This window comes from Barbus barbus (genome assembly GCF_936440315.1).
Source record: "Barbus barbus genome assembly, chromosome: 5".
In the NCBI taxonomy this organism is placed as follows: Eukaryota; Metazoa; Chordata; class Actinopteri; order Cypriniformes; family Cyprinidae; genus Barbus; species Barbus barbus.
In genome coordinates this window covers 23,593,303-23,608,747 of record NC_136733.1, presented here as the reverse complement: position 1 = coordinate 23,608,747, position 15,445 = coordinate 23,593,303, and the positions used below count along the sequence as shown (strand labels likewise).

At 36.1% G+C, this 15,445-nt stretch overlaps 2 protein-coding genes across 11 annotated transcripts in view; both read left to right on the top strand.

Moving 5' to 3' along the window:
• The window catches only part of LOC306870320 (KN motif and ankyrin repeat domain-containing protein 1-like), a 58,394-nt gene extending 52,952 nt beyond the window's left edge, over nt 1-5,442 (top strand). For all 5 annotated transcript variants that reach the window (XM_079417526.1, XM_079417525.1, XM_079417528.1 and 2 more), the window contains 4 exons: nt 1,356-1,498; nt 3,828-4,028; nt 4,200-4,298; nt 4,544-5,442. In XM_079417526.1, coding sequence (XP_079273652.1) covers nt 1,356-1,498; nt 3,828-4,028; nt 4,200-4,298; nt 4,544-4,603 — 503 coding nt within the window. In that variant the 3' untranslated portion in view covers nt 4,604-5,442. The remainder of the gene's footprint in view (nt 1-1,355; nt 1,499-3,827; nt 4,029-4,199; nt 4,299-4,543) is intronic.
• A 1,095-nt stretch (nt 5,443-6,537) lies between these two features.
• The window catches only part of LOC306870318 (doublesex- and mab-3-related transcription factor 1), a 29,639-nt gene continuing 20,731 nt past the window's right edge, over nt 6,538-15,445 (top strand). For 3 of the 6 annotated variants that reach the window (XR_013784249.1, XM_079417522.1, XM_079417520.1), the window contains exons 1-3: nt 6,622-6,909; nt 7,420-7,579; nt 12,403-12,560. Coding sequence is in view for 5 of the 6 variants with exons in the window: in XM_079417522.1 (XP_079273648.1) it covers nt 6,718-6,909; nt 7,420-7,579; nt 12,403-12,560 (510 nt within the window). In the remaining variant the exon portion in view is untranslated. Of the gene's footprint in view, nt 6,910-7,419; nt 7,580-12,402; nt 12,561-13,802; nt 13,928-15,445 lie in introns of all 6 variants that reach the window. The other 3 variants (XM_079417519.1, XM_079417521.1, XM_079417523.1) reach the window with 3 other exon arrangements.

Sequence of the window (15,445 nt, the reverse complement as noted above, 5' to 3'; positions counted from 1 at the left end):
AGTCCTGATTTAGCCCCGCCCAAAAAATCCTGATCACAAAAATGGTGAAAAACTGTTTGGCGGTCTAACTCCACAATTAAGAACTACATAGTTCACAGTCCTATGTAACATGTTTCAGCAATGCATTTCTAACATTTAAAATATGTTTAAACAATTCTCAGAATTGACTTTACACAGACTTTAAGTAAACATTACAAATAGTAACTTTAGACAGAAATATTTTATTTTTTTCAACATAAAATTTATTACACAAACGTTTAGACTACAATGGTCTAACATAAACTATGGAACATAAAAGCAGATAATTTGAGAAACATCTCAGCTTTTTTTTTCATTCATGCAATGGAAGTCATTGGTAATTGTTTCATGTTCCACAAAATAAAGTAATGAAGGTTTAGTAAATGATGACATAATTCAAATTTTTGGGTGAACTATTCCTTTAAAGCCCCCCCCCCCCCCCCCCCCCATGTCTTCATGAGTCATTCACGATTATTTTAAAACGCAGATTCATTCAGAAACTAAACACCGCTTTGTAGCTTGCAGACTTTGTATAAATTCATGTTTGCACTCGTTATATTCGGGAAAAACAGCACTCGTGAGATATTGCTGCTTATATGATATAAATATGAGACGAAAATACAGGAGCATTTTTGCCCCAATATCTTGAATTTTAGGGCATAATTGCATTTATGGAGCTGTTGCCCTGCATCATATTTTGTCAACAGTCAACTGTATGAAATGTAAGATGATGCACAGGTCTGGGGGTGGGGCCAGTGCATTAACTGCGTGAAAATTTTTAAATCACTTTATATTTTCATAACTAATCAATTAAGTTAGCACGGTAAACTGACAGCCCTAATTAAAATAGAAAGCAATAAACATTAATTTAATTTAAATTGCAATAAGAAACTTTCAAAAACATTAAAAAAATCTTATTGACCCCAACTTTTGGCCAGCCACATCCAGACTCATGCAGTTTCCCACTGTTCCCCCTCCAAAAAGCACCAAAGAGCTCTGTGAATACCACATGATGAGGTGCCTTTACTCCTGAAAATAAAAGCCCATTATCCCAGTGCCTTTGTGCTCCTCTTCTATCTGACTCTTTTGGTGCGGCCCCCATTGTCTCAATTGTCTGCTTCCATTCTCAGACCCTCTAGCCATCTTTGCCCCGTTGCCAGTCAGTGAATCCCTGCTTTGGTCCTTCTCTTCTTCCACAACCCATGACTCTCAGTCTGAATAACCTGCATGTCCCCTCTCTTAAGTTCAAACAACAGACGGCCTCCTTCCAAATGCATTTACTACAAGGGTGGGCTCATCGGTCTCTCTGATTCCCTTGTTCTCTCTGTTCGTCACAGATGTCTGCAATGTCAATCAGCAGAATAAGGCGGGCTATACTCCCATCATGCTGGCAGCGCTCGCCGCCGTGGAGGCCCAGAAGGACATGAGGGTGGTTGAAGAGCTGTTCGGTGAAGGCGATGTCAATGCTAAAGCCAGCCAGGTTAGTGTAATTCTACTGTTGCACTTAAGCATTGCTTTAAACTAAACTAAGCACATTTATTAGTAGTAATTTTTTGCATAGATTGAATAATCAGTTACCAGCGGCCGCAGGCCTGGCAGGTTCATCATCAAAGAAAAAGTGTCAGATTAAGTGATGCGGAGTGTCTATTTACACTAACTACGCCCACCAACGTGTGATTGGGCTAGTCAACATTACAAAGGATGGCTAATAGTCGTCAGGTCCAGTGGTGTAGATGGGAATACTCGTGTGTCATACTCCTTTTGACGCGATCAACCCGGGTTCGAATCTGCCTTTTGGCAAACTTTTTTTTCCTCCCTTTTCAAATTTCAAATCACATCAGAAAAACATTAATTTTTTAATCAAAATGAAGGAAATTATCAAAAAGTTGAAAATAGTATTGGGTAGGGTTAGGGTAGGTGTAGGGAGGGTTTTATTGTCCCAATAAGGTGGCATCCATTTAATAATTTGAATTAAAATTAATTTACACTCACTCAAGTTATTGCATACTGTTTTATAATGTACTACAATACTGAGGTTCAGATAATTGCCACTATTTGCAATAAGTAGTATAAATAGCAGAAAATCCTAGAATCTATAGCTATTTACACGGTGTAAATAGCATCTATTGCTAAGAAAATGTTATTTTCACTTAGTGCAAATAGCCGCTGCCTTAAGTGATTTTACAACGGGTTACATTTGAGAGATATTGAGTTAGAAAATACAGTAAATGAAGTCACCTATAAGGTGATTAGTCTGATTAACATGACACACACATGTAAAGAGACATATTCAAATTGAAGAATTCTGTTGTTTCAAGTTTCTAGATTCTAGGTTTATATCATTGTCATATATTATACATTTTGTGTTCTGCTCTTTTTATGTAGTTTAAGTATTTTAGTTCATACAGTAATATGTATTTATTTCAATCCCATGCTGAAAAAAAAAAACCAGCACATAATTTGTAATGGTTTTACTGATTTATAATGAGAATTATAAAAAAAAATAAAAAAAGAACACTAAATCCTAATGTAATATGTCCCAAAACACACTACAGGAAACCATTATTTAATTGTTTTAATGATTAAAAATTGATAGTTTGTAATGATATTTGTAGTGGAAATCATTAGAATTTCTTTGATGGTTTCTATTGTTTTTGTCAGCAGGCTCACCATGGGTTTTGTGATTGTTATTTGCCATAAATGCGACAGGATTGCTGCAATATTGTGAGATACAGCGACTGTTTGTACTGTAGTTGTGGTGGGCCTATTTGGGAGAAAATCCAGGGCCGTTTTTTACTCCTAGTCCATCCTTGGTTATACTTGACAATAGCCTACACTAAGGAACCTAAAAAAGGTTCCAAAAGGGTGTTTTTGCAGTGATGCCATAGAAGAACCATTTTGGTTCCCCAAAGAACCTTTTAATGAACAGTTCTTAAATGAACCATTTTGAAGAACATTAAAAAAAAAAAAAAATCTAAAGAACCTTTTTTTTGGGGGGGGATTATGAAGAACCTGAAAGGTTCTATGGCTGCTCGAGATTCTTTATGGAACTATCAATGCCAATAAAGAACCTTTATTTTTAAGAGTGTATGGTCCATTTCATATGGTCCAATTATATATATATATATATATATATATATATATATATATATATATATATATATATATATATATATATATATATATATATATATATATATATATATATATATATATATATATATATATATATATATATATATATATATATATATATATATATTTGTTTGTTTGTTTGTTAGAATTGAATAAATATAAATTGACTCATTTCCACTTGAACTACCATTTCAAAATTTGGGGTCAGTAAGATTTTGAAATATTTATTTATCTTGAAGTCTACTTCCCAAGTCTACATTTGTTTAATTAAAAATACGATAAAAACAGTAATATCATGTAATATAATGTAAAATAAATAGTCTATTTTAATATATTGTAAAATGTCATTTATTCTAGTGATGGCAAAGCTGAATTTTCATCATTACTCCAGTCTGCAGTGTCACACTTTTTTTTTAGGGTTCTTTTGATAAATAGAAAGTTCAAAAGAACAGCATTTATTTGAAATGTATAAATGTTTACTGTCACTTTTGATGAATTTAATGTTTGTGCTGGATAAAATATGAATTTCTTTTTACAGATTATACAAGAACAATAGGCGATAAACAATAGTATACTTACTATAAATTAGCATTAAACTAGTTTATTGGCTTTTGAGGCAGTAGTCTGTTACTTTTTAAGTCTCTAAACTGATCTCATTGACCCTGTGAGTCCAGGCTGGTCAGACAGGGCTGATGCTGGCTGTCAGTCATGGCAGAATGGACATGGTGAAGGCTCTGCTCGCCTGCGGTGCAGACGTCAACATCCAGGATGATGAGGGATCGACCGCGCTGATGTGCGCTAGTGAACATGGCCACGTTGAGATAGTCAAGCTACTGCTGGCTCAGGGGGGCTGCGACGCCACACTTAGCGATAATGTGAGTGAGCAGTCGCAATTTGACCTAGATAGTCCACCAAATATGTTCAATGAACATGAAGTATATTTATGCAATGTGTTCAACTCGTTTCTCATAGTGGATACTGTTATCAGAAAACAAGTAAGCCTAATGAGGTGTTTGCCATTTGTATGTTTGTTTTCTTGTCTCTAGGATGAGAGCAATGCCCTGTCTATTGCTCTGGAAGCAGGTCATAAGGACATAGCAGTGTTGCTGTATGCCCATATGAACTTCTCCAAAGCTCAATCACCAGTGAGTGATCGCAATTCCCATTCAGCTGATACAATGTGCATTCAATTGATCTATTTGTACATTGCGCTGTTGATTGGCTTCTAATAAGTTGGACTGTTTCAGTGGATAATCACAAATTATTTTGTAATAAGTAGAGTTTAGAGTCAGAAGGAGCCCTATTACAATAGCTATAGATTTTGCAACTGATTCATGTTTGGCTCCGTTAACTCTAAATCATATATTGTACGTCTGTCATCTCTTCACAGGGTACGCCTCGACTTGGGAGGAAGACTTCACCCAGTCCTACAAGGAAAGGGCATGTTTGATCATAGAGCTTCAACCCCACCCTGCCTGAGCTGCTATTTTTCAGGTTCTGCCATGCCTACCATTTTCATCAGCTAGAAACCAAATCTACAGCTAAAAGACTGAAAACGTACTTCAAACCTCAACTAATGGATAGTAGGCAATTATACTGAGCACTTTTTTTCAAACTTCTCCTGGGTTATATCTTTCTCCTTGGCTTTTAGATTATAATACAAAAGGACTTGCTAGCTAAGAGTCAGTCCCTTAAATGTGTACTCACCCTGAATGTATTCAGAAAGTATTCTTCTGCCTGAAATCACCAGCGTAATGATGTCAGAGCTAGACGACAACTGGAAAGTGGCTATGGAGTTGCCTTCAGAATATTGTTATTCTCATATAAATGTTTAGTTTTATAATATATGGATATATCTTTCTATTCTTCCTCCTATGAGTGGTCTAAAATTAAGTCAACATTTTTTCCCTCTCTCTTTTTTTTTTTTTTTTTTTTTTTTTTTTTTTTTTTTTTAATCAATAATTTATAATTCCAAGATGTGGCCAATGTTGCCTGACAATGAGCTTTATTTGAACCATGTACATGCTGCCCAATATGTTCAGCCTTTGGGGTTTAAATCTGTTCTCCTCCATTAAATCCCCAGTATAAATGTCCAGTGGGTATCAGAGGTTGAAACACAGACTTTCAACATGTTATTTTACACACATTTCTAGATTTGCATTTGGTCCTTACTTTTATACTTGCCATTTCATCTATTTAAAAATCGCAGTATTTAGGACATTTGAGATTTACTTTGTAACATGAAGTTATATATGTACCTATTAAAAGTTTTTATCGGACATAATTGTACTTTGAATGTATATATTGTATGTTTGCATTAAGTGGTTGCAGTAGCTTGGCCTTCATGTAATAAACTTATGTCGTAGGTCTAATATGTGGCTTTTCATGTGGTCACAAATAGAATAACAGATAACTACAGATAGTAGCCAATAACTTGATAAAGTACTAAAATGACATGGCTTGTGCCCGTCTCTTCTTTCAGTTAGTCCACTTTCTTACAGGTCAATAGTACAATAACTCCCTCTACTGGACTCTACAGCTAATGTAGGCCTGACATGATATCTTGAACTCTCTTTTCTTATTAGGCATTGTTATTCAAATAGGAAATATTCAGTTGGAAATGCAATTGTGTATATTAAATGTATCATAATTTAATATCAAACATTTTAATTGTACTTTAATTTGAACTAATTAAAATTGTGCTTACAAGTTAGCTCGACTCCTTGCATGTGGGGAGATCGGCAGGCGTTAAAATCTGATGAGCAGCAGCTGTATTTTAATTTGGACACTACAAAGTAAGTTACAAACATGATCAGTGTCCTGGTTTGGCCCGTTAGCCCCTGCTGGTCGACCCCGTAACTGCACCATTATGCTGCAAAAAGTGACTTTCTCTACTGGCCGTCATTACTGAGAATTAACGTTAGTGTTGTGAACTTGTGATAATTAGCTATGTGTTTCTGCGAAACTGCAGTTAATTTAATCTCATTTTCAAGTAAATATTATTTCAAATACTATAAAAAAAAAAAAAAAAAACCTTGAATATTCAATTTCTGTTGACTCTGCCCTTTTCTTCCCAAAAATCTAAGTACTTTTAGATATATAAGCTTGAAAATAAACTATATAAAATGTTGACTATAATAATTCTCATAATTTCTTTACACTATTTTGGCCCCTAGCACTTAACACGTACTGTGGTTTTATGTGCAAATAATCACGTTTTATGAATAATAGCATTTTTCAACAACTTCAGATTCAACAACTGACTGGAGCCCATATCAAATCTGTGACACCCTTTCACTTAGGCCTATTACATAAATCTTATTCCAAAATGTATGCTCGCATTTTGTTTTGTGTCTTATGATGCATGATTTCATGAGACAGTTTGGCAGTCACTTAGTCTCAGTGGGAGAAACTGAACATCATCTCCCACGCGCGCGCTGGAATGCACAGGTTCCTCGCGCCAAACTTGAGTATCAGACCTGTCCCCCCTTTTATAAGCGCTTCACAATCGGCTAACGTGACATTTTCTAAGCAGAAGCAGGATCATCTTTATCACCTGCCGGCATGAGCGAGGAAGAGCAGAATAACGGCTCGCTGTCTGTCAGGAAACCGTCTCGTATGCCGAAGTGTTCTCGCTGCAGGAACCACGGCTTCGTGTCGCCGCTGAAGGGCCACAAACGCTTCTGTAACTGGAGAGACTGCCAGTGTCAGAAATGCAGACTGATCGCTGAACGACAGCGGGTCATGGCCGCCCAGGTAACGCTACTCTAGCCATCCTCGACGGGATGCCAGTTCAACTAACTTAGTCTCTCTTTATTTTATTTAGTTTATTTATTCATTATCTCCCGCTCTTTTGTGCTCTATTTTCACTGTTTAACTTACTTATTTGTTTATAAATATAAAAGGAAACCAACTCCATATTTGATGCCTTCCCGATAGTTTTAAAATTAATTGTTACTTAAAGAAGACTACCGTATGTTTTAGCCGTGTTTACAGTTGAGTTTACAAATAATTGGCTTGTTTGCTACAATAATAATGATAAATCATGGGAACGTTGTGTAGCTAGTTAACTTACATTGCAGGTTTTCAGCTAGCTGCAGTTTGGCGCCTTAGCGAGATCTTTTCAGAAATAAGGCGGACGGTAGAAAAACATAATTTTATTCACTTTAAATCAAATTATAACTCAAATGCCTCGTGGTACTTTTATTACGAAGAGAGTGAAGTGGCTTGTCAGGCCTGGAGGTGACTGTTTGTTTGTCGTGGTAGGTGGCGTTACGGAGGCAGCAGGCCCAGGAGGAAGAGCTGGGCATTTGCAGTCCGGTTAGCCTGTCCGGTTCAGACACTCTGGTGAAAAACGAGGCCGCCGGCGATAACCTGTTTACTATCATCTCAGAGCCGCCATCACCCACCTCTCCCACCAACCTAGGTGAGTAAACCGCATTCATTTGATTAAAGAACAAACTTACACAGATGTGTATTTTGACTAGAACTGGATGTTTACAGTATGTTTGTTTAAAATAAATAGCTAAAACATTATTTTGGAAATTAATTTTAGCAGAAATTTCCAACATCAGTATTTGTAATGGCTGTTGGGTAACGAGTCAGGTCAGTAAAACCTCACTGAGATATATTCTGGTGAGAGTCAACTATATTATCAAGACTGATTAAGATTTTTTTTTTTTTTTTTTTTTTTACAATTTATTTTATTTTTATTATTATTATTATTATTATTATGCAAACAAACATGCTATTTACAGGTGACAAATCAATCTGATTAAGATTTTTACTGTGAGGGCATCTTTCATGAATGTCAACTTGGGGCAAGTTGTCATGGGTCACAGCTGTGTCAGTTTACAGAATCTGCAAAATGTTACATTATTTTAACAAACCAATAGGGACACTCCAGTATATTTAAACAATTGAACTGGGTCATGTTTATAAATTCAATTATTTTGTCTTGTGGGCTATATAAACATCTATTATGTCTTTTTGAGGACAGAATAATAAAAAAAAATAGCATGCAATTTTGTTAAAATAATTAACATTTTACAGATTCCTCAAGGTGTATGCAAACGTTTGACCACCGCTGTGTAGTATATGTTGTAATTTTATGGAACTTATTTAATTTCTTTGTTCATTTATTCGATATCTGTTTGCCGAATCATTTTTCCATACATTGTTTAATAACTTTGATAACTGTTTTACTGAAAATCTGAAAAGCCATTAAATAGCCTGTAATACATTTTAATTAGAGAGATGTTGTGTAAGATGGCTTTTATCTACTTTAGAATGTAGTATGTAATATATATATATATATATATATATATATATATATATATAAGATTACTGACTTTATTACAGCAGGTTACCACTTACTGTGACAACTTACCCATACAGTGTTAAATAAATGGTATATTTTATTTCCTTTTGGAAATAATGTAAATATTCAGTAGATTTTTGTAGATAAATGGTACCCGAATTAGCTATGAATAAAATGACCCTGAGAAATTAACTGTAGCAAAAATGTGGACGCTAGACCCGGTCTACCCTAATTTAATGTAATTAGAGGTCGACCGATTGATCGGCCGATTTTTGGCATTTTTTTATTAATCGGCATCGGCCGATTGTGCTGCAAATTAGGCCGATTAATATACAGGCGCGTCTGCAAGCAACACGTGATGCTGCCTCGTGCGGCAAGCAGATTGCCATTCCACTGGTACAACGGATAACCCTGGGATGTCCCCCTCTGTCTGCTAACTTTTTGAAGAGAGAACTACCTGGTAGAGCTGCTCGATTAATCGAAATCGAATCGCAATCACGATTTGAGACGTTGCGATTTGCTAATCGCAAAGTCTGCAATGTGGACGCGATATTACTCTGATCCAGATCATATGCACGACTGCCAGCCTTGAGTGACAGTCTTACTAACAACAGAGTGAGCGCACCTTCTCCCCGATCAGCACTGCTCTAGCCAACTGTGTAAACGCCCACCGTTTAAAAAGGGTCAGATCGAAAGTTAGGCTAATTAAAACTAAAGAAAACACATATATACTGCATGTTCGCTAATTCAGAAGACCGCACACACATCCCGTGTCTCTGAATGCTTCTCATACTCGCTCCGCTCTGCCCCAAGCTGCGCGTCTCAAGGACGAGCCGCACACACTTTTATACTCACGGTCTCGCGCCCGGTTCTGCTCCGCAAGTCTCTCACGAGCGCATCTGGCAATATGGACGAGGCCTGACACACGCGCGCGACCTGTGTCCACTCGCGCCTGGCTCCGCGTTTAAAACGAATGTAAATGAAGTCTAACTGCTTGTTAATTTCACTTGGATGAAATGAAACATTCAGCACATGTTCCACTTGTTCTTAAAATCCCAAATACTTAAAAATGAATAAACCAGCCCGTGTAACATGTAATACTTTAATAATTGACTAAAGAAATAGTTCTTTATTTATAAAAAAAATAAACAAATCTTTCCTGTGAAATTCAGTAATTCTGTGAAGTACAGGTCTATCTCAATACATTAGAATGTCATGGAAAAGTTCATTTATTTCAGTAATTCATCTCAAATTGTGAAACTTGTGTATTAAATAAATTCAATGAACACAGACTGAAGTAGTATAAGTCTTTGCTTCTTTTAATTGTGATGATTTAGGCTCACATTTAACAAAAACCCACCAATTCACTATCTCAACAAATTAGAATACTTCATAATTTTTTTAGTGAATTGTTGGCCTTCTGGAAAGTATGTTCATTTACTGTATATGTACTCAATACTTGGTAGGGGCTCCTTTTGCTTTAATTACTGTCTCAATTCGGCGTGGCATGGAGGTGATCAGTTTGTGGCACTGTTGAGGTGGTATGGAAGCCCAGGTTGCTTTGATAGCGGCCTTCAGGTCATCTGCATTGTTGGGTCTGGTGTCTCTCATCTTCCTCTTGGCAATACCCCATAGATTCTCTATGGGGTTCAGGTCAGGCAATGAATCTAAAATATATGACTTACAAGAAAAAAATGAACTTTTTCACCACTTTCTAATTTATTGAGATGCACCTGTACATAATAAATAATATTTTGGCATTCAAATACATCGCGAATACGGAAACATTTGATTTTGTGTCGAATGAGAGACCCAACATTGGTTTCAGTTTCGTTTTAGCCTAAATTAATTCGTTTTGGCTTGTCGTTTATAGCTAGCTTCTTATATTTTTAATTCTTGTTCTTTTCTAAATACTGTTAATTGAAAGCATTTGTTGTGGGGTGAGGGGAACTAAAATAGCCTAGCTATGTTTACAGTGTTTATTATAATGTTTGTAAACATTTCACGTCGGCATTAGGCCTATTTCTGAATGAAATAATAAAATGCGACTTATATGTGACTTCTCTCTCGCTCTCTCTCTCTCTCTCTCTCTAAAAAAAAACACAATTTTTATACGCACAGCATGTATTAAAAAAACATGCAGCAAACCTTTTTAAATATTTTGATAAATTACTGAAAAAAAAATTAACATCCCTGAGATGAAGGGGGGAAAAAAAAGAAAGAGAGAAAATCGGCATCATATATCGGCCATCGGCTGCAATGATTTCTAAATATCGGCATCAGCCAGAGAAAAACCCATATCGGTCGACCTCTAAATGTAATCATACTTTTTGTTTTTAATTTTGCATTTGAAATAAATTTAATCAAATTATGTTATCATAAATGCCAGATAAAGTTAAAAAAAGGCGTACTTCAGCTTATTGTGGAATAAATAAGTTCTTGTTTTACTGTGTGATATGTCCTTGCATAGCATCAGAATATATTTAATTACAGTGACCTTCAGTATTTTTTCGTTCTCATTATTTGTCCATCAATTTACACCCTCTTTTATTAAAATAAAACCTAAGCTTAACTCATTGTGGGAAGTTTCTGTGAATCAGGTCTTTGTTTCTTGGCCATGAGAAAATGAGGAGATAAGCACTTGACCCCCTGAACTGTCCATGACTGTGTGAGTGGCAGAGAAAAAAAACCAAAGGATCCGTGACCATGGACATCTTGTACCCATCCCATGATTCTCCATTCTGCCACCCTCCTCAGAACACAATACAGTCAGTGAGGTGCACCTCCATTCTCATATGAGGGGAGGGGAGGCTCTCGGCATTGATGGCCATTGTGCCATGCCAAACCATATCCACAGAGGGCTGTTGTGTTCCATGAACACCAGAGACATCCTGTTCCTAGTGCTCCGATAGCACTGAGGAAGGAGTTTGGATAGCAGACAGGTCAAGGCTACATATGCTCTGTAATTGTACTCAGCTGCCTCTTTGGTTGCTGACGGATGAAACAGGAGTTTCTGGAGGTTTTCAGTAATTGTCGTCAGAGATAAAGTGAGACATGGCATAACACACATGCTGAGCCATCTGTAATAGACAAAGTAACCTCTTATATTACTGTGAATCTGCCATCACGTTCACTTAAAGCACCAAAGCGTTTTGCATTTGTTGACCATATACATATATTTTATGCCTTGCAAACACACAGTATATGAGGTTTGTTGTCAGAGAAACTGAGCAAAGTGAATGATTTTAGTTTATGCTTCAAACAAAAACAGATGTGTCAGTGGGGTATCAAAAATAGTTTTTTAAAATTAGGTAGATTTTTCTGAGCCCATTGGAAGATATTTGTTATTGTTTTAGTCATAACTTCATTTTGATCAATTTCTTATAAAGCAAGACTGCCTATTTTTGTCATTTTGCTTCTCAAGTAAATGTATCTTAATTTAAGAATTTTTAGACAAACTGAAAACAAGACAAAAATACTGATGAAGAACATGAGGATTTTTTGCAACTTGATCAGAGTACAGTGAAAGTTATTTTCATATTCTAGTGTTTTTTTTTTGTGTGTGTTTATTAATTTGTATATCTGGCATAATTATATAAGCTGTACAATTTCCAATTCTGCACATTGTTAAATATGTCTTCTCATCGGCGCCGATAGCCTTGTGGGCAGCACGTCGACATGTAGCGCCGTTGAGCTTCGGGTGTCCCGTGTTCGAGTCCCGGCTCGCGGATCTTTCCCGATCCCGTCCCCCCTCTCTCTCTCTCCAACTTCGTTTCCTGTCTACCTACCATCCTATCAAATAAAAGGCAAAAATGCCACAAATAACTCTTAAAAAAATAAATATGTCTTCTCATTTTAAGGCATAAGACTAAAGCTGATGAGCTTGCCAGAGAAGAGACCTAATTTTGACCAATTGTCTGATGTTTCAGGGAGCCGTTCCATGCTGGCTGTAAGTCCTGCAGCGACCAGCAGAGGGCACACTGAGGGCACGTCTGACCTGATGGTGGATGCCTCCTACTACAACCTCTACCAACCCACACCATACTCATCCTACTACAGCAACCTGTACAACTACCAGCAGTACCAGGTGAATGACATGCTCCTCATGTCAAGTGCAATTAAGCACCCCTTTTCAGTTTTGTAATTAAAGTTATACATTTATTTGATGCTAATATGTACCACTATTATATGCTAATAATACATATTATTATTATTATTATTATTATTATTATTATTATTTAAAACAGGACTGGATAGTTTAGGGTTAGTTCACCCAAAAATTAAAATTCTGTCATTATTTACTCACACTCATGTTGTTTCAAAATATCTTAATTTGTGTTTCGAAGAATAACCTAATAATTTGAAGAATAAGTCTTATTGTATATATTTTTTGGTTACACTTTATTTTAAGGTGTGCTTGTTACAGCATAATTATACATTGAACTACTGAGTAATATTAATTAACTACAAGTACTTACTATAAGGTTAGGATTAGGGTTCGGCTTAGGGTTACTTGCACGTAATTATGCATAATTTATTGTTATTATAATAGTAAGTACATGTGACGTGTAACAAGGACACCTTAAAATAAAGTGTTACCTATTTTGTATATTTATACCAATGTCATCTTATATGATTGATATTTCCTTTTTTCAGAATATGTATTTTTTTGGTGAACTACCACTTTAATACATACACACATTAGGTGCAATAATAATCATAATAGTAATGGTAGTAAACCTGATATTTGTAAGATACCCAGTCCCTTTTGAACCTTCAGGCACCTTTATTGTGCATGTAAATTTGCAACCAGAGTTGTTACACGTGTTGCATTACTTTAATTATTTTTAGTAGCATAATTATGCACTGAAAATATCATTGCTTTTCTCCTGCTAAAAGGTACATGTCTTGTAGTTCTGGCTTTAGATTAGATGAAAAGTGTGGTTCATAATGTTTTATAACTTAACTTTTTTTTTAATATTATTTCTTACACATTAGCGGTGGTATTTTTTAACTATAAAATGAGTTGTAAAAAGTAACAGGAACTGTTCATGACAAAGTTGATTATTATTATTTCTTTTTTTGTCATGATCATGATCATGATGTACATTTTATTTTGAATGAATCTACTGACCCCAAACTCTGCCCCTTACTATATAGTATCTTCAAACCAACCCTTCAGACATACAGTACCTCACACTAGCACTCTAGCAAACATCCGTGTGAACGCCAGCATGGTGCACACACCTCCACACTCACCCAGTCTGCATCCCATGTAGCCCAGGCCACGGTAATAAGGTGATTAAGTGTGTTGCATCCGTGTTGATAGGGGCCGCTGTCATTGGACCCGTCTGGCTTGTTGAAGTTGGCAGACCGTAGTGAGCTTCTGTCCTCGGTGTACAGTGATAATACCTATGCCATCGTTCCAAGCCACTGGCCAAACACAGCAGGAAGGTGTGGGGCTTTCATGCATACGACACCTCTTACATGCTGTTTACATTTCCCCGCTCCCCCCAGCCGGAACTGCAACTAATTCTGTCATTGGAGGTTTTTTAACCCTTATCCTTGTTGTATAGCTAACTAAATAGCAGTGCCATCATTTAAGTCTAAATAATCACTGCTTTTAATTAGTTTAACTGTTATTGCTTTATAATATCAGTTATATGTTTTTGTTAGTTTAATGATATTTAATAAAATAAATTCTAATCTACGAAAATGACATATTTCCAGTTTTCTCATCATGCTGATCAGGCATTGACACTCTCACTCTTCTGGTAGTAAATATTCTTTTAAAACTAGCGTACTGTTGTAGTTGTTGTATTATAATTACATTTTAATGTAGTATAATATATTGCTAGTGTAAATTACCATTCAAAAGCTTGGGGTCAGTAAGATTAAAAAAAACCCATTTTATTTAGCAAGGATGAGTTGATCAAAAAGATTTATGTTTTAAATGAATGCTGTTCTTTTGAGTTTTCTATTCACATTTTTCAACATTGAGAATAATAAGAAATGTTTCTTGATCATCAAATCAGCATATTAGGAGGATTTTTGAACAATGTTTACAATGAAGACTGCAGTAATGACTAGTGAAAATTTAAGATTTACCATTCCAGGCAACAAATGAATGGAAAACATTTTAAAATTGTAATAATATTTCACATTATTACCGTTTTTATTGTTGTTTTGATAATAAATCCATCCTTGGTGAGCAAAAATATACAGCACAAGTTGCAATGTTAAAACTGTTAAAGGAAATCTAATATTTTGTGCAAAAGATTTATGTGGTCAGTGTCACAAATTAGCTGCAGAATAAGTGGTTAGGGGTTTCAGTTTGTAATGATAGAGACATTAACATTTTAGCTGTTTGGTTAAAGAATTTACACCAATGTACAATCAGATGTACTGTGCTTCAAAGTAATTATCAGTTTCTCTCAGAGTCAGATGCAAACCATGCGATTCTGAGTCCAGGCACATGAATCTGTCCTGGCAGCAGCTCTCCAGTGTGGATGTTGTCTGCATCGGACCATGCTGCACAAGTTTAAAGATGACTGTCTGAAGATATCAAACTGGACAGCATGAAATTGAGGGCATCCTCAAAGTCATGGCCCGTTCAACTTTGATATACCTTCATCACATTGCAACAGTTTTACAAGCCTGTATTAATCAGCCATCACCCACTGACAATAGAAAGAGTCTTCATACCATGACATAATCTGATTTTCATATGGAGATCACCCTGTGTATACGGACTCTGATTTATATGGCAAAGTATCCTCATTGTATCAAATCTGATCTACTCAAGTGTGAAGTAAATTAAATCTCTATTTCTCCAGGGAGTCGTTCCTGAGTGTTAAGTCAGTGATGGGGCCATATTTTAGCATATTTGTGCAGTTGGGACCCTCATGGTGACACATTGCTCCAGGGTCACCGCCTCCATCTTTTTAGTGTGTCCCGGGGTTTGAATTGCAA